The 18484-nt window shown below is 56.2% G+C and overlaps 1 protein-coding gene across 3 annotated transcripts; it reads left to right on the forward strand.

Moving 5' to 3' along the window:
- The first annotated feature begins 1054 nt into the window (after nucleotides 1–1054).
- On the forward strand, nucleotides 1055–18261 carry ENTPD6 (ectonucleoside triphosphate diphosphohydrolase 6). 3 transcript variants are annotated; one of them, XM_065921359.1, is made up of 16 exons: nucleotides 1055–1199; nucleotides 2310–2398; nucleotides 2508–2598; nucleotides 5436–5759; nucleotides 7289–7365; nucleotides 8311–8454; nucleotides 9354–9429; nucleotides 10090–10125; nucleotides 10813–10901; nucleotides 11666–11745; nucleotides 12516–12580; nucleotides 13879–13980; nucleotides 15927–16067; nucleotides 16867–16923; nucleotides 17810–17922; nucleotides 18015–18261. In XM_065921359.1, the coding sequence occupies exons 4-16, from the start codon at nucleotides 5468–5470 to the stop codon at nucleotides 18111–18113; spliced, it is 1371 nt and encodes a 456-aa protein (XP_065777431.1). In that variant the 5' UTR covers nucleotides 1055–1199; nucleotides 2310–2398; nucleotides 2508–2598; nucleotides 5436–5467; the 3' UTR covers nucleotides 18114–18261. The 3 variants fall into 3 exon arrangements, with proteins under 3 accessions (XP_065777431.1, XP_065777430.1, XP_065777432.1); XM_065921358.1 differs by lacking the exon at nucleotides 2310–2398; XM_065921360.1 differs by lacking the exons at nucleotides 1055–1199; nucleotides 2310–2398; nucleotides 2508–2598 and adding an exon at nucleotides 2671–3079.
- Nucleotides 18262–18484: the final 223 nt, after the last annotated feature.

An 18484-nucleotide genomic window follows, 5' to 3' on the forward strand; every position in this document is an offset into this window, starting at 1 on the left:
CTGATGGCAACCAGAGGTTTTCTCCCCTGGGAAGGAGGGTCTCAGTGACCTTTAACGATCTACACGAAAGGCACTCTTCCAGTGTTCACAGCAGTTGAAGGCCTGGCAAAACACTGATGGGAACTTACCTGGCTGGCATTCGTTACTTGTGAGCCAGCTGCAGTTAAGTCACCCAGAACAGGGAAGCGGTAGCATTGTGAGCCCAAGGTGGAGCTGATCAAACAGAGTCAGTGTTAAGCCACACAACCTGGTAAATGAGGCCAGTGTCCCACCACGTGCTGGCAGTGAAGAAACGCACCCCCTTGCCCAGGCCTTGCTTTTGTACCTACATCCACCTGTCAGCACCCACTCACTCTCAACTGCCCCTGTCTCAACAACAAACTCAGGAAGATCCCGGGATTCAGGAACCACCAAGTTCTCCCAGGGCCAGGTCTATAAGGGGCGCACCGACACCCCATTGGCCAGGTGCTGTCTGTCACGTGGGCGCATCCACAGTAAGAGATGCTGGAAGACCGGCCGCACTGCGGCCAAGAGAGGAGACTGTGGCCGAGGGGACACGTGGGCAGCCCTGCCAGCAGGATCCTGAGGAAACAGGGCTACGTGAACGACTGCCCTGACCAGGAGCAGGGAACCGGGGCCGCTTCCAGGAAGAGACAAGAACATGGGGGCCACGGCACTGCCTGGCCTGTCGTGGTGGCATTTTCTACTGTGAATTACCTTAAGGGAGAAGAGGGACTTTAGATGTCGTGGGGGGAAACCCGAGAAAAATCAAAACTTCCAACGCTAGTCAAGGTTGTGAGACTGCAGGGCTGACTCCGGCCAAGCAAGACGCAGGCCTGCTCCGCCGTGCGGCGGAGGAGAGCTAGGAGCTGGAGTCACACAACCGAGACCGCATCATCCAGGACTACAGCACCCAGGACCATGACGCCTGCGCGCTGGGCCACCCCCGCCCCGCCTCCATGCTGCGCCTGCGTACTTTGCCGCCCCGCCCCCCGCCGCCATGCTGCGCCTGCGCACTGGGCTGACGCGGGGCATACGGGGGCGGGGCCGAGGCTCCCGGGTCCACTGCCCGCGGATCCGGGGGGTGGAGGCAGTGGCGACACAGCTGGGGCAGGACCGCGGGGAAGCGGCCTCGGAGGCCTGTGAGCTCCCCGGGGACCGGCACTCCGCTCCGCGGGTGGGGCGCAGGGCGCTGAAGGGTAAGCAGCGGGTCCCGCCGGCCCCGGGGTGTGGAAGTATGTTTCCCGCCCCCCACCTCCGGGCACTGTGCGCTTCGCCCCGGGGGACGGGGCAGATGGAGCCTCCGGGGTGCAAACCCGGAGCCCGGCTACTCCCGTCTCCGGGCGGCAGCGCCTGGAGGTGGCCTCAGGGTCACTGGCACCCCTGGCTCCGCTGATGTCTGGAGGCCGCAGTCTGTGTTCTGGCACGGGGGTGGACATGACCGCCTGGGTGTCCACCCCGGGGAGCCCGGAGCCTGCCTCATTCATTAAGCCGGCGTCTGCCGACCCGCTCCCAGCCCGGGCGCAGAAGACCCGACAGGGGCCTGATCAGCAGAGGAAGAAAGCCTATTGACACCTACCAGGGAGATTCGTGTTTGGTTATGCGCTTTAATTTTTGGATAGGTTTTCAGCATCAGGGCAGTCATTTGCGCGCACGGTCCTTTGGGGGACTTTACCCTTGAAGAAACTGGCCTACAGATTTAAATCGGATAGAGCTTGTATTTCGCGAGCCGACCTGCCCATCCCCAGCTCCTAGAAAGCTTGCCCGGGGGGTGGGGCGGGACATCACTGCCGCTGCTCCACTCTCCTCTCTGACCTAGGACAGGGGGAGGCAGCCCCACCCCACTGCCGTAGCCAACTGGGAGCCAGGTTAGCTCAGCCAAACCTCTGTTTGCCTTTGTGCAGCTACATCCTGCCGCACCACCAGCCGAGTCCTCATTCCCCACCACCTTGCCTTAACAGCGCTGTTCTAGACTCTCCTTTAAAGAGCAAAACTGAACGAAAATTATTTTCTTTGGCGATCCTCTGTGGAGGTGTCGGTAGTGTCACCGAAATGTGACCCACCTCCTGCGACTGTCTTAGCTCTGGACAAGCCCCTTACCCAAGGAATGAAACTGGCTTTTAGGCTCCGGCCTCAGGGACATGGCTGTACCTGGCTCGGGCCCCCTCAGAGTTATGTTCTGTTTGACCTCTGTTTATGCCACCCTGAACTTGCTGTGTAACTTGAATGATTGTGCTCAGTTATGTCTGACCTTTGCGACCCCATGGCCTGCAACCCACCAGGCTCCTCTGTCCATGGGATTTTTCCAGGCAAGAACACTGGAGTAGGTTGCCATTTCCTCCTCCAGAGGGTCTTCCCCACCCAGAGATCATCGAACCCGCGGCTCCTGCGTTGGCAGGTGGATTCTTTACCACTGAGCCACCTGGGAGGCCCCCTGTAACTTTAATGGTTATGTGTATGTAACTTCATGTGTTTTCTGGTCATCTGAAGTAGTCTTGTATTCACAGGGACAGGGAAGTGATGAATGAAGCACGTTTGATTTGGATTCAGAAGCCTGAAGCTCCTCGGCCTTGCAGTGTGCCAACCGTGTGATCCCAGGCAAGTCCGTTTACAGACATTCCTGGGCATTGGTCCTGTTGTAAGGAAATCAGTCATCATGTGGTATATAGGTGCCCGCACTGTGGGCTCTGGTAACAGGATATATTCATAGTGTGTTTAAAGTGGTGTTTTTAAAATGGGTAGACAAATTTAATTAAGAGCAGCCTTTGCCTCAAAATGTAATATTCTACCTGTTAATCTGATTATGTGTATTACGGCTCTCGGGCTAACATAGGACATGATGAAATTTGCTCATAAACAATAAAACAGTGAGCTCAATAAGTTAATTATCTCTACGACATGCTCTCTGCACACAGAGAAAAACAATAATTTCTGAACCTAGCCTGACCACGTAGGGACAAGAAAGCTCCCCTGCCCATCCTGAAGGAGGAACTAATGATGGAAGCATCACATCTACTCAAGAAAGACCAGGAAGTTCTCCACCTTCCCACTTTTCCTTTGATTAGAAAACTGTAGCCCAGTAAGTTCTCAGGGCATGGCATTTCTCGCCCACCCGCTTATTAGCTTCACAAGTTGCATTCTAATAAATCCCTTCTTATCTTTAAAAAAAAAAACTGATTACGTAAAACACTTTCAGAGTTGTAAGATGTTAGTTAGCAAGATGGTCCTTGCTAACCATCCTTGGAAATAGCTGCTTTAGAACTTTCCCTGTAAGTACTTTTTTCAGAGATCACTTAGCCATGGGAAACTTTGGGTTACTGTAACCTAAAAACAGGAAGCCTCTGAAACGGCCTGTTCCTGGGTGGAGCTGGCTGCTGGGGGATGGCTGCTCAAGCACCAACCCCAAACCTAGAATCGCTCACAAGGCTCAATTCTGTGTCCAAATGGAGTCCTGCCATCATTTCAAACTCTACATGTGGAAAACCTGGTCACTGCCATCTCCTGCCGAAATATTCCCATCTCAGATGGCCATCACCGGGGTCCTGAAGCATCCTCCATGCCTCCCGGTGAATTGCTGCATCATCAGCTAGCCTTCCTCACCTGCAGGTGTTGGCTGAGCAGCTGCTGGTTTCTGGCCTTGTGTCGTGGTCGGGAAATCAGGATGAGTGGGCTGGTCCCTGCTTCCAGAGAGGCCCCTTCTCTCCAGAGGGCAGGAAGGCATGAAGGAACCACAGTTTGCTCAAGAGTGGGAGGGGAGAGCACCAAGGAGCATGGATCCCAGCTGCAGAAGCTCAGGGAGGGGTGTGCTGTCTCCCCTCCATCCCCAGGCTGCCCCCCCCCAGCAGGGGCACAGGGACCCCCAAGATTTGGGCCATGCTCCAGGGGCTGCGGGCATCCAGGTGTGGCTGAAGGACTAGATCCCCTACTGTTTTGTCTGTCCTCCCCCAGACATCCTGGGGGTGTCATGAGTCCACCCGAGACTGCTCCCTGCTGTCCAGACCTGGCCTCCACTCCCCCTCCCTGGCAAGTGCAGTCATGCTGTTCTCCAAACCTCCTCCCCCACTGTCTTTTGTGTCCTGAGCACCGAGCCCCACCACTTACAGGTGAGACCAGCTCCCCGACCAGGGACTCACCCATGGGCATGCACCCTGCTTCCCACCCAGCCAGCACTGCTGTCTTCCCTCCCCTGGGGTGTCCACTCCACCTCCCACAACTGACAGTGAAGGTGGACAGATGGTGGATGTCCCTGAGGACAGCGGGAGCCCAGACAACCAGGCGCCTCCCTTCTCATCCTCTGAGCCTCTGGTTCCCGCCTGGTGCCTCCATTGAGCAAAGGCCTCCATTTTGAGGTGCGCTGAACCAAAAATAGTGGGGCCAAATCAATTTATTTTGTCAGGGACTTTGAAAGCTCATGGGCGTGATTTCCTTCTCAGCAGGAACATGCATTTGAATGAAAGGGGGTATCTGCTATGAAACTCCCAGAATGAGCTGTTTCTCCGATTTTGTATGGCTCTGGAGTCCCGAAGGAGAAGGCAGTGGCAACCCACTCCAGGACTCTTGCCTGGAAAATCCCATAGACAGAGGAGCCTGGTGGGCTGCAGTCCATGGGGTCGCTAAGAGTTGGACACAACTAAGTGACTTCACTTTCACTTTTCACTTTCATGCATTGGAAAAGGAAATGGCAACCCACTCCAGTGTTCTTGCCTGGAGAATCTCAGGGACGGGGGAGCCTGGTGGGCTGCCATCTATGGAGTCACACAGAGTTGGACACGACTGAAGCGACTTAGCAGCAGCAGCAGCAGCAGCAGTCCCTAAGGGACCAGAGTTTAAACCTTTGGAAAGTAAATTACCAACGTGGGAGGAAAAGTGAGACTGGGGAGAATGAACTGGATATATGTCTGTTCCCTTGAAAAGTCCAGGGACACCGTGTGCACTTGGCTTTTAAAATAGCACTGAGTCTAGAGCCGTCTGCCTGGACCAGCCCCTGGAGGGCACCATGGGCCTGGGGGCTGTGGCCCTGGTCGGCACCAGCAGGAATGGCGGTCTTGGACAGGTTGTCTAGTCTTTACAAATCTCAGTTCCTCTTCTGTTCCATGGGGAGTCCACCGTCCAGAATCATTCTGAGAAGCAAATGAAGCTTCTGATTCCACAGGAAAAATGCAGATCGGTGGGGAGGGAATTAATATTTATTGATTATTATTTATTTGGCTGTACCAGGTCTTAGTTACGGCATATGGAATCTAGTTCCCTGACCGAGGATCGAACCTGGGCCCCCCCACATTGGGAGCGCAGCATCTTAGCCACTGGACCGCGAGGGAAGTCCCTGTGGAAAGAATTGTGGTTGAACAGATTTTGTCCCTGAACACAGGAATTTCCCACTGGCCCTGGAACCTCACAGCCTAGCGTGTTTTTCCTGCCCCTCTCCCTCCCACCAGCTGCTCTAGTACCATCTTCCGCACACGAGGAAATGAGAAAAATACCAAACAATGGGAACCTGAGGATGACGAAGGTGGCGTACCCGCTGGGGCTGTTCGTGTGCCTGTTCATCTACGTCGCCTACATCAAGTGGCACTGGGCCTCCGCCACCCAGGCCTTCCTCGGCATCCCCGAGGCAGCCACGGGGGCCCGGAGGGGCCAGCAGGCCCGCAGTCCCCCGGGGCCAGCCACCCACGGACCTGAGGTCTCCTACGGCATCATGTTTGACGCGGGCAGCACCGGCACCCGTGTGCACGTCTTCCAATTCAGCCGGCAGCCTGGAGGTACTGGGCAGAAAGCCCCGACCGCATCCCCTGCCCTCCATCTCACAGCAGAGCACAGGCCCTCGGGGTGGACCGGACCTCCCGCTCGGGATTCCCCGGGGAGCTTGTCAACAGGGCTGGTTCTCGGGAGTCCCCGATGTCCTCACTCACACTGGTGTCTGGTGACCAGCTCAAGGCAGCTGAGATCTCAGAGGGTGTGAGGGTGTCCTGTCCCCTCCCAGCGTCCCCAGCGGGTTGGTGGCTGGGACCATGACTTAGGCCAGAAGTCACATGGGCTGAGTTCAAGGCAGCTGGTAGCCCCAGGTTTAGGCCAGTGGGAGCCGAGAGTTCAAGAAAGTCAGGTATATGAGCAAAGACACGGAGCTGCCCACTAGGGCCAGACAGCAAGGGGGTGCCCGATGGCCGTGGCCTCCCGGGGGCCTGCTTCCCAGGTTGGGGCTGTTGGAGGGATGAGGGTAGAGCTGGGCATCTTTACCTGCTGGCTTCTCCCATGGGGAGACCCCCAGTGTTGCCCAGTACCCCCCACCTTGGGGAGTCAGTTCTCACATCTGGGGTCCCTCTTCTCTGCTTCTGTGCTGACCCTTCTGTGCGTTCAGCTGACCTGGAGGCACTGGGTGCCTTCAGGAGGCCCCTGCAAGGCTCTTGTGGCACATTTTTCCACTTTTCATCTCTTTATTTTTAAACTTGTTAACAATAGTTAAATGTTTATATGCTGGACTTTGCCTACCTCCAGAATTGATTTGAAGCTAAGTTTAAGGCAACACGTGTCAGCGTATAACCCTTTAGTAGCCACGTTCCGGTGTAGTTTCTTTGGAGAAATGTCCTTACAAAAAGTTTGTCCCTGACCTTTCCTCGTGTCTGTATTTTGACAACACTGCTCTGCTTCGGCGTGCCTGGGAACACTCTCCCCTGGTGTAAGCACGTGAGCATTTAAGACACTTAATTTTTTAAAAAGAAGAATGAAATATTCTTTAGAACCTGTAATGTGTCCATGCTAGAATCAAGAAAATTATTTTCTAGTTTGAAAAGCATTTGCCCTGAGAGCATTTGCCCTGCTCCTCTGCTTGTTGAATCAGCAAGAATTAACAGTGTTAAACTTTAACCACTTTAAATGGACAGGTTTTTTGTATGTAAATTATACCTCAGAAAAGTTGATTTGGGGGATTCCCTGGTGGTCCAGTGGTTAAGCATGCATTGGACTCTATGCTTCCAATTCAGGGGACAGGGGTTCAATCCCTGGTTGGGGAATCCCTTATGTGTATTAGGCATAAGATCCCACATGCCTCATAGTGTGGCCTAAGTAAATAAATAAGGTTCATTTTTTTTTTAAGAGGAAAAGTTCTAGCCGAAACACTAAGTATAATATTCCTCATTTAGCCAGACTAAAGAGGCAGAGTTTAGACAAGAAACAGCAAAGGTCTGTTTTCAGATGTCTGCCTTAAAAGTGTGGCTCCTCATAGTTGTAGAGATTCCTGGATTTGTGTTTATATTCACACTTGTACCTTGTATAAAATATGATTTTCCTTTAGAAACTCCCACCTTGACCCATGAAACCTTCAAAGCACTGAAGCCAGGTCTTTCTGCTTATGCTGATGATGTTGAAAAGGTAATAGTTTTCTCTCATGTCTCTTTGTTCATCAAGTTTGTCTTTTGTAGCCTTATTACAGTGACTCCCTTCCTCTCAGATGCAGAGTGGTCCACCCAGGGCAGCATCTCTGCTGTGCTGACCTGGGATGCTCCATAGCGTAGGGGGTATATGGAGGACACTGGTATCCATGGGAGGCTCCCCATATATACACCACACCATATATACCGCACCTGTGTACACAACCACATACATATCACACACATACACACACCACACATGTATACATGTATACATACATGCACACAGTGACACCACACATACATCACACCATATATACAGCCACACACACCATACATATACACACACACATACAACCACACTGCCCTACATGTGTATAGGCACAGACATACACACATAACACAACCACACACTACCCCACACGTGTATTTACACAGATACATACACACATACACATACATACACAACCACACACTACCCCACATGTGTATACACACACCACATACATACACCACACCATATATACAGCCACACACACCATATATATATATACATACACGAAACCACACACTGCCCCACACATGTATATACACAGACACACACACATATGGGCCCTGGTCCAGTGTGTGGCGCTCAGCATACCAGCAGGTGCAGGTGAATCTTTGGTGTCGCTCTTCGTGGATTTTAGGGCCATAAGGGACCCTGAAATTCTCTCATGGTGTGCCGAGGCCTTGCAGCTCACCTGGCATTGCCCGAGGTGGCCGGGCCGGAGTGTAGAACCCCGGTCCACCCCATGCCCCCGCCAGCTCCACTTGAGTCACTGTTTCTGTCAATTTGTAAAATCAGGAAAAAATACATTTACAGATATATAAAGCCTAAAGGGTAGGGAGCAACCATGACCACGCTGCGGGTGGACCAACCCTGCTTTACCCACCACGTCCACAGAGCACCCCAGGGATCCAGGAGCTACTGGACGTGGCCAAACAGGACATCCCCTTTGACTTCTGGAAGGTCACCCCCTTGGTCCTCAAGGCCACAGCTGGTCTACGCCTGTTGCCAGGAGAAAAGGCTCAGAAGTTGCTGCGGAAGGTGAGCACCTCCATTTCCCCCAAGGGTTGGCTGATGGTAACTGAGACTGTGGAGCATCCGTCCACGTTCAAGCAGGGCCCTGGAGAAGGTCTCACAGGAAGGAAACATGTCAACATGTTCACAGTGTCACCTTAGGTGGAGGGCTTGTGGATGAAGGATGCTTTCTTCCTCAAGATGTTTAAAGCCATTCATGTTTTCTGGAATGAACCTGTTTTATAAAAAGAACAAGTTTGTGTGAAAAATAATATGTTTGAAGGGCTTCCTTCCATCCAAGGACTTGCTATGTGTCTGAGGCAGTGGGACCTGAATTCTTAAAATTTCGGCTCAAGCTGGTCACCCTCGCAGGAAGCGCAGGCCCCTCTCTTGGTCTGACGCTCAGATGGGACAGCTCAGGAGGCCGTTGGCATATACCCAGGCGCTACACCTCCCGAAGGTGGCCCTGGAGCCTGTCTTTGACAGGGGCTTGTAGAAGTCTTAACCATCAGGAATCAGGGAAAGTGTTCTCAGCAAAATGGTCCTGATCCAAGCTGTTTCTGCACCTGTCAGCTACTAAATGATGTTGCGGCAAGCCTGTCAAGGTCCCTTTATAGAAACTACCTTCATGCGCTCAAGTCAGATTGTGGGACACAAGTGCAGACATACTGATGTTTCTGTATATCTGTTACGGTTAAAACATGGAGAAGGAGCTACAGCCTAATGCAACTGCTCCCAGCATCCACCTCCCCTGTGCCAGGCCATCCCCTGGGCACATGCCTGCCAGTCTGCGTGGGGCCCCAGGACTGGGATCTGCCCCTTGGGGCTTCCTGCCGCCCCTCCTGTCCTGTCCTAATGCGGAGCAGTGACTGGAGTCTGGGAGTTTAGATTCTCAAGGTTAAAGACACGTCTTTCTTTACACTTAGGTGAAAGAAGTGTTTGAGGCGTCGCCATTCCTGGTGGGGGACGACTGTGTTTCCATCATGAACGGGACAGACGAAGGTAGTTACTCAAAGTGCCACGAGTCCATCCCTCAAGGTGGGCTGCATGCAGCACTGCCGTCAGCATCTCGCTGGAGCCTTCCCTGGCCGGAGGCATAGACACCGGAGTGACAGCCCTGCCCCACCCCCCTGTCCACAGTCTGACCGTCTAAGAGCCTCCTTTTTGGGGCCAGTGTTAGGTTCTCTTCGTGACTGGCTGCTAGCCTGGCACAGATCAGAGTCCTGAAAACAAATCCTCTCTTCTTAGAACATTTAGAGAGAATCCCCAGTTGCTGTGTGAGTACATTGCTGTTGCCTTATTTCCAAGAGCATCGCTTAATAAGGTTCCTTACCAGCCCCAACTCTAAATGTGACCTTAAGAGTTTGTGTGGGTGGAAGGAAGGAGAACATTTGGTTCTCGTCCCTTCTCTTCTGAAAAGAGGCAGTTAATAAAGAGTGGGAGCGCGGGATGGGACATTTGGCCAAGCATTCCGGCTTTTAGTGTGGTGTCTTTTAGAGCAGTCTGCTAGAAGCCACTGTTGGCTCTGAGTGACGCCTGTTCCATAGCCAATCCAGAGGCTGAGAGTAGTGGGGAAGTGGTCTCCTTGTGCCCCTGAGCCCCCGGTGCTGTAATTACAGCCTCTCAGGTGATTCACGTGCCCTTTGTGACCCTGTCCTGCAGGTGTTTCCGCGTGGATCACCGTGAACTTCTTAACAGGTGGGTTCCCTTCATCACAGAGCCCACTGTTCACAGACACTGGTCTTGAGAGCAGGAGCCTCATTTCTGCTCTTTAAAATAACCCCCCAGGGTTTTGCAGTGTTACTGACCCCAGCGTGGGGCGGGCCCTGAGTTTGTGGATGCAGGTACGGGGGGTGGTTGTGGCCTGCGGCAGCACCATCCTCATTCCTGAGAGAAGCCCTGAGTCACCCCAGTCAGCGTTGAACGTGAGGCAAGTGCTGATTACCTTATAACTGAAGTCCCGCTGGAGGAAGACCAGGGACCAGGAACATAGGTCCTTGGAAGCAGGAGTCATTTTTCTCAGATCACTCTCTGGATGTGGGTTTCTGTCCCTTTGTGGTAATTATGGACACGTCCTGCATGTCTGACACTGGACGAGAGGGAGGGAAGTTGCCGCAGGCTCTGTCACCCGGGAGTGGAGAGGCGTGCCAGGGGCAGGTCCAGAGCCCAGGTGAAAGCTCAGATGAAGGCCCCACCAGGCAGCTGCTCTTCGTGCCCTCCCCCAAACATGTGGAGATTTTTAAGTGGCTGCAGCCTCTGCTGTCTTGTTCTTCTTTCCATGGAAGGGCCTAGCTTCTGACCTCCCCCCTTTTTTCTTTTTCTTTTTTTTTGCTGTTCTGTTTATTAACTGTCATTGCCATGTGGATTTTACTTCCGGTGCTGCAGGCAGCCTGAAGACCTCCGGGAGGGGCAGCGTGGGCATGCTGGACCTGGGCGGGGGGTCCACCCAGATCACCTTCCTCCCGAGACTCGAGGTAACCAGCCCCCACCCCCAAGGCTGCCTGCCCTGTGGCGGAGCCAGAGCCCCCTGGAGACCCGTGAGCTCAGCTTCCCTCCTGAGGGTCATCACACACAGTGAATCCTGCTTAGTTTGATTTTAACTCTGCCTAGAAAAAAAAATAGGTATTTGTTCTTTGCTGGGGTGATAAACTATCAGCAGATACTACCTGGAGCCCTTTGGGCAGAGAGCGTGGGGTGGGTTCCTCCCTGCCCCCCAAGGGCTTCCAGGGAGGGGCCATCAGTCTGACTCACATGGGACAGGGTCATAATCCTTTTCAGGATGGACACATTTCCAGTTAAGATTGCATGGTGTTTTTAAAAAGTACTTTCCTCATTCACCACTTTTTATTTTTATTTTTTTAGTTTTAATGGAAGAACCTTAAATATACTCAAAACTGTTCTGGTTGGGCCATATTTCTCAGAATGGATAAATATCACTCAAGAAGAGGGGAGACATAGGACTTCCCTAGCAGTCCAGTGTTAAGACTCCATCCACGCTTCCGCTGCCGGGGACGAGGGTTCCACCCCTGGTCAGGGAGCTGAGATCAACCCCCCAAAAAAGGAAAAATCCAAGTGCTTCATTGCTTGGTCTAAGCTGTTTCACGGCTTGTGATTTGATGAAAAGCTAATTGAATACATCTGTGCACACCCCTGTTCTCTCAAATGAATTGAGGGAGGTGGGGGGCGGTTTTCTAGAAAGGCCAGCAGGAAAGGAGCGCTAATCCTGTGTTCTTCCCAGGGCACCCTTCAGGCCTCGCCGCCCAGCTTCCTCACGTCCCTCCAGGTGTTTAACAAGACCTACAGACTCTACTCCTACAGGTGCGTCCTCAGGACTGAGGGTGGACAAGGGCTCAGCTTTCCTGCAGGCCTCCCCTGGGGAGTGACCAGAGCACTGTCCACAGACTCAGTCCCCGGGCCCTGCCTGGACCCCCTGCGGCCTCCCCCTCCTCCTGCCCTCCCCCTCCCCCTGCGGCCTCCCCCTCCTCCTGCCCTCCCCCTCCCCCTGCGGCCTCCCCCTCCTCCTGCCCTCCCCCTCCCCCTGCGGCCTCCCCCTCCTCCTGCCCTCCCCCTCCCCCTGCCGCCTCCCCCTCCTCCTGCCCTCCCCCTCCCCCTGCCGCCTCCCCCTCCTCCTGCCCTCCCCCTCCCCCTGCGGCCTCCCCCTCCCCCTTCCTCTTCCCTTTTCCTCCTTTTAAAATTCACCTGCGGTATTTCTTCTTTTGTATGTGTTCTCTTCTGCCTCAGAAGAGGCTTTTGGGGAATGGGGAAGAGCCCATGGATTGTGCAGGGGTTTTCTGGGTCACCTTCTTGCCACTGGCACCTTAAGTAGCTTCTTTCCACGAGGCCTGTCCGCACCATGAAGGTGGAGGCCTGCCTGTCACTCTCCGCAGTGTCCACAGCTCCTGATTGAGCTCCACCAAGGAAGGGTCTTGGCTTGTTGAGCCAAGGAGCTCCTGGGAGAAGCAGGAGGCCACTGCCCTGCCCAGCCCCGGCCCCCCTGCCGCCTTGGGCCAGTGGACAGGCCCAGGCGCATGCAGAGCGGCACCTGGGCCTCCGGGCGGCCTCTCCTCACCAGGGCACTCTCTCCACAGCTACCTGGGGCTTGGCTTGATGTCGGCGAGACTGGCAGTCCTGGGAGGCGAGGAGGGGAAGCCTGGTGAGTGGGGTGCAGTGTCCAGAGCCCTTCTGACCAACAGGATTTGGGAGCCTCGGAGAATGTGCCCGTAGACCTTGCTGGGGGCCCCTGAGGATCTCCCCAGTTACATTTTAAAGAAAGATGGCTAGTGAAGTGGTTTCTGAATCACTAAGGGAGAACGTCTTAGGAACCTAAGAAACAACACCATCAGCATCGGCTTATTTATAAGGATTTACCATGGGGCAGCTCCTGAGATCATGCCCTGTGTTCTCCTGCACTGGAGGGAACTTGGAACGGGCCTGACCTTCCTCCAGGTGTGGCATTTGGGGACAAAGCCTGTGTCTGCTCCCAGGCCCTCTGCATGCCGTCCCATCCTGACGCACTTGGCTCAGACAAGCCAGACATTGCCGGCCGGCGCTTGAGCTCCTGGGATATTTAGGGAACCGTGTACCCAAGGCAGGCCAGGGCTCTGCTCTGAGGCCACCTCAGCCTGTCCCCCCAGAGGCCTTGGTCAGACGTGCACAAGCCCACGCGTGTTCCCCTAGAATCCTCTTTCACACACGTCCCGCTTCAGCACCTTTATTTCAGATCCTGCCATTTAAACTTCTAACAGTGTCCCCTTTGTTGCAAACCAAAACCGTGTCTGTGTCTCACAAACACCTGCAGCCTCGTTCTGGTCTAGAAAACATCCGTTAGTCAGCGGAGGATGGCAGGCACCCACTCACCCGTCTGCCCCAGCCTTGGGGTCCTGTCCCTCCTGCACCCCTCCTCCGCCCCATCAGAGCAGCAGGGAGCCATGTTTCTTCTCAGCAGACCACACACCAGACTGAGCGGTTGCAAACAACAGTCCTTTTTATCTCCTGCCTTCACAGGCAGTGGCATCCCTGCTGGGGTTCCTGGGGTCCCGTAGGGGCTATTCGCTGGTGTGGGAGGGCCCAGACCAGAATCAGCAAGGACGGGGGCGCGCTCAGCAGGAAGCCAGCAGGTGTGTCCCCGAGGGCTGGGGCCCTGGAGGCCAGCCACCGCCCTTCCTCTGCCAGTTGTGGGCCCAGCTGCACAGGCTCCTGGTGAGCAGGTACCCGCTTCGGGTCCTGGCTGCACCCCCTGCTCCATCACCTGGAACCTCGAAGCCCCTCCTTGGCAGTGAGCTGGGAATGGCTCTGCTGGGGTTTCTGCCCCGCTGCTGCTGACCTGGGGTGCTTCCAGAGGTCCAGCCTCACGGCAGGAAGGAAGCGTGTTCCCTTGACCCTCTGAGGCTCTTGGTGCCGTGGGCTGCCCTCCATGGGACTCATCACTCTTCACCTCTTCTCGTCTTTCAGCTGAGGACGGACAGGAGCTGGTCAGCCCCTGTCTGTCTGCCGGTTTCAGAGGAGAGTGGGAGCATGCTGAGGTGACGTACAGGATTGCAGGACAGGAGGCAGGTAATGGCATGGAGGAGGGCGGCTCAGGAGGGTCGACGGCAGCCCCTCATCCCCCAGCACCTGAGAGAAGCGGGGGGCCTGTCCAGCCTCCTTCACAGACTGGCCTGTACTTGCCCGTGAGATAAACTCCGCTCTGGAGCTCCTCCCTCCCGTGGGCTCCCTGCACGGGCCTCCCTGTCTGCCGCCAGATGCTCCTCCAGAGGCCAGGTTTCCCAGCAGGCCTCCAGTGAGGAAGGGCCTGGACGTCCCCCAGGCTCAAGCTGACAGCCAAGCCCAGCTGTGGACCGTGCCACCCCGGCCTGTCATCCAACAAGGACAGGAGAGGCCAAGGAGCCCCCGGCCTGTCTCACCCACAGCGCCCCGTTGCTCTGTGCTCTGAGTTTCTTCTGAAAGGGTTACTGAGGTACCGTGTCCAACCTGGACATGCCACTGATGGGACTGTTTCCACAGACATCACTTCTGACCTCAAATGTGGGGTTTTCCCCTGCCCATCCAGCTCTCTGCCACCAGTGGGTATCTTGTGATTCGGCTCAGTTCTGACACTTACAGAGTCAGGGCAGAGACCCCTCAGGTTGAGCCCCCCTCCTCAGAAACCCCTTGCAAGTGCTGGGCCCCCATTCCTCTGACCGACCTGTTACAAATCAGGGGTTCCCATGACACCATCCTCAAATCCAGTAATTTGCTGGGAGGGATCACAGATCTCTGGGAAACACGTTCCTGTCGCTGGTTCCTTCTGAAGGACACAGCTGGGAAACAAATGGGAAAGAGGCACAAGGCACACATGTGGGGAGGGTGCCTGGAGCCCCCTGCCTAAGGGTACTCCCCCACACACACATGTCTCCAACCCAGAAGTTCTCTGAGCCCCTTCGTGAAGGCGTTTTACGAGGCTTCTTGCAGAGGGACTGATCAATTCAGTGGCCGGTGGTGACTGACTCAGTTCCCAGCTCTCTGCCCACGCCCTCCAGGGGATGCTGAACGTCCGACTCCTCTAACCACCAGCCCCCATCCTGAAGCCCTCGAGGGTCCCACTGGGAGTCACCTCATTAGCACAAAATTAGGGCTTGCTGAGAATAACAGGACACCCTCTCACTCTCACCACTCAGGGTCTTACCCGTCTTTACAAGCTCTGTGTCAGGGACCAAGGACGGAGAGCAAATTCCTATTCTTTATTATCTGGCAATAAACAGGAGGGAACTGGGAAGGGGGGTCGTGGTTTAAGGACAACCAGGGAAAGCCTCATGGCATGAAGAGACAAGACATGACAAGCTGGGCAATGAGCTCCAAGCTGAGGGGGCAGCTCACCAAAGGCCCTGAGCTGGCTGCTGCATTTAAGGAGCACGGAGGAGGTGGTGTGAGGGTCAGAGCAGGGCGAAGGCAGGGAAATGGGATCCAGAGGGCGAGGGGGAGGCTTCGGGGACCACGGGGCAGCTGGACGGAGCTGCCGTCAGACATGGAGCAGGGCTGGGGCAAGATCAGAAATGGGTCTGGGCATGAGCTGTGGGCCATCCACGTCCACTAACTCAGTCTGTGTTTGTCGCACTTCTGAGCAAGTGTCATGACCAGTCTCATGAGGTTGGCAGGCTGCCTCTGAGGCCCAGCCCCACTCCTCTGTGGCAGGAGAGGGTGCAGGCCCCACCCAGGTGGCTGGTGAAGTGGGTGCAACGCTACACATTTGAGCTGAGCGCAGGGCAGGCAGGGCGAGCGTGGGGTGGACCCACTGGGCTGCGTGAGAGCAGCACCAGGAGCCCAGCCTGAGGCTGCTGGCCTTCAGGGTCTGGGCCACCCTCTGGCTACCTTTGTGCTCGCAGTTTCTCCCCCTGACCTGACCTCAGCACGTGGCCCCTGAAAGGTTGCTGGTGAGCTCCTCCAGGTTGTGGCCACCTTGGGCCACGTGGTCAGGTACCCAGAGCCCCATGACTGCTGAATCTGCTTTCCCTTTGCCCCAGCGGGGAGCCTCTACCAGCTGTGTGCCCGCCGAGTGTCCGAGATCCTCCGAAACAAAGTGCACAAGACGGAGGAAGTGAAGGACGTGGAGTTCTATGCCTTTTCCTACTATTATGACCTTGCCGCAAACGTGGGCCTCATAGGTAAGGGTGGGGCCGGGTTTGCTATATGGGGGCCTGGGGTGTGGGACCTCAGGCAGAGGGCCTGCCAGTCACATCAGGGTGGCGGGAGGGCAGGGACCTGTCGTGAGTAGAGAGTACTAGGCCTCGCTTTTGTAAATAATTCAGTTCTCTGAGCCGCTTAGTGCAAGGCTTCCTGGCTGTTGGTTCATTCTCCTCTCACCTGTTGTGATTCTCAAACTCTCGGCTGCTGGCACCCAGGCTGGCACCCACTCCTCAGACCACCCTCAGGAGCTTATGTGTGTCACCGTGACCCCTTCCCGACCCGCGAGTGCCATCAGGGCAGAAGACGGCATTGGGAGTCTGGGGCTGGTGCACGTCAGACCCGCTAGAAAGTCTCGAGAAGGTCATGAGGTCGCCTCACTGGGCCAGGACTGGAAATGTCTTTTGATGAGATGGATTAAGGGTGTCAGAACATTGGCGAGGATGAAACATTAGTGTGCATAGAAAATCGTGCTAGAGAGACAGAGGCCATCAGGTTGGCTATGTTGTCGGGTCTCATGTGGACGACGGCCAGCAGGACAAGGCTGGGATGGGGGAAGGTGACCCCTCACCTGGGCCCAGGTCCCTCTCTCTGGGGCATCTGAGCAGCTGCCCTGCCTGCAGGCGCCCCTCAGCTGGAGCCAGGGCACGTCGTCCTCATTCTCCGATGCCCAGACACGCAGCCCTGGTGCACTCTGGACCCCTCTCCCAGGGTGCGTGGGCCTCGGTGCCACCTGCTCCGCAGCCCTGGTGCCAACGGGGCACTTGGTCTCATCCACAGATGCGGAGAAGGGAGGCAGCCTTGTCGTCGAGGACTTCGAGGTCGCGGCCAAGTATGGTGAGTGGCCTGCAGGCAGGACGCCGTCCCGGGCTCGAGGCAGGCCCTGGCCCTGGAATTGCTCTTCGGCTCCTGCCTGTTGCCCAGACAAGCCTTCAGGGGTGTGAGCGTGTGAGGGGCCGCCAAGCTGGCCAGACCCCAGCCCGCTGTGGCCTGTGTGGCCTGGGTGGTGGGGGCAGGAGTTTTCGTCCTGGGGTGTGAGGCATGGACTGCCCTGATTTCACTTTTTCTCATTCTGTTTGGCTAGGGTAACCTCAAGCCCCCAAAGTGTCCCAGCAGATTCACAGTTGCCAGGGACCCCTGCACAGCAGAGCCCAGAGAGGGGGAACCGAGATCCATCCCCCTGGGTGTGGCCGGGGGCGGGTTGCCCACCCCTCCCTCCTCACTCCCCATCGGCATGTGTGCAGGCCGCTTGTAGCAGTTCCGCCCTGAGTCCCTTTCCCAGTTGCAGGTCCAAGGAGTTAAACTCTATTTCTCCATCGAAAGACCTCCTTCCCCTCCCCCTGCCCCCAGAAAGTCTTCTTTTCCATCGTCCTCCTCACTTCTGGGTTTGTCTCCTGGACACCAGCGGGAGAAGGCTCTGAGCAGAGGCTGTGGGTGAATTGTCCTTGTGAAGAGGGGTGGATTGCTCTCTCTCACCAGCTTCGAGGGTGTTTCCAGGCCTCAGGAGGTTGGGGTCCACACCCAGGAGATGTGGCTGGGGTTACCAGGTGGAGACAGGGCCGGGGTGGGTGGTGGACCCCGGGTTGATCTCGAGTCCCTGCTGGTGCTGGGCTCTGACCAGCAGGGAGGCCCTGGGCTGCGCAGGGCCTGGGGGGTGGTGCCCTGCGTGGGTGGAGCTGGCGGCCTGGGCCTGGCCCCCACCCAGGAGCCATGTCCCCCGCAGTGTGCCGGACAGCGGAGACCCGGCCGCCACCCAGCCCCTTCCTGTGCCTGGACCTCACCTACGTCAGCTTGCTGCTCCAGGAGCTCGGCTTCCCGGGGGACAAAGTGCTGAAGGTAGGGACCCTGGGGTGCCCCCTCCCTGGCCCTCGGGAGCACGTGCCCGCCTTCCTCACACCTGTGCTCCTCTCCCCACTTGTCTCTTCAAGCTGACCCGGAAGATCGACAATGTGGAGACCAGCTGGGCTCTGGGCGCCACTTTTCATTACATCGACTCCCTGAGCAGACACAAGAGCCCCGCCGTGTAGCTGCCAAGTTGCCGGCCGTCCCTGCAGAAGCGCAGGCTCTGCAAGAGAAGGCCCCTTTGGGACCCCTGACTTGCGGGATGGGGGCCACGGTGCCGGCCGGGACCCTCCTCCCCACGGCCACACACGCCAGCCCCTGGGTGCGCTGGAACGCAGCCCAGGGTTTGGCTCCAGGTGGACGGTGTCCAGACGGGGCAGGGGGTGCAGACTGAGACCAGGGCGGCCCTGCTGCCATCCACACTGTCCCATCTCAGGCCTGGGGCAGCCGTGACACGCGTCCTATGACAGGAGTTGTTCTGTGCTGCTCTCCAGCGGGCGTCCCCTGGGCCGGTGGGCTTGGCGTCCCCGGGGGTGTGGACTGTGACGTCATCCAG

This window comes from Muntiacus reevesi, chromosome 2 (assembly GCF_963930625.1).
Source record: "Muntiacus reevesi chromosome 2, mMunRee1.1, whole genome shotgun sequence".
NCBI lineage: Eukaryota > Metazoa > Chordata > Mammalia > Artiodactyla > Cervidae > Muntiacus > Muntiacus reevesi.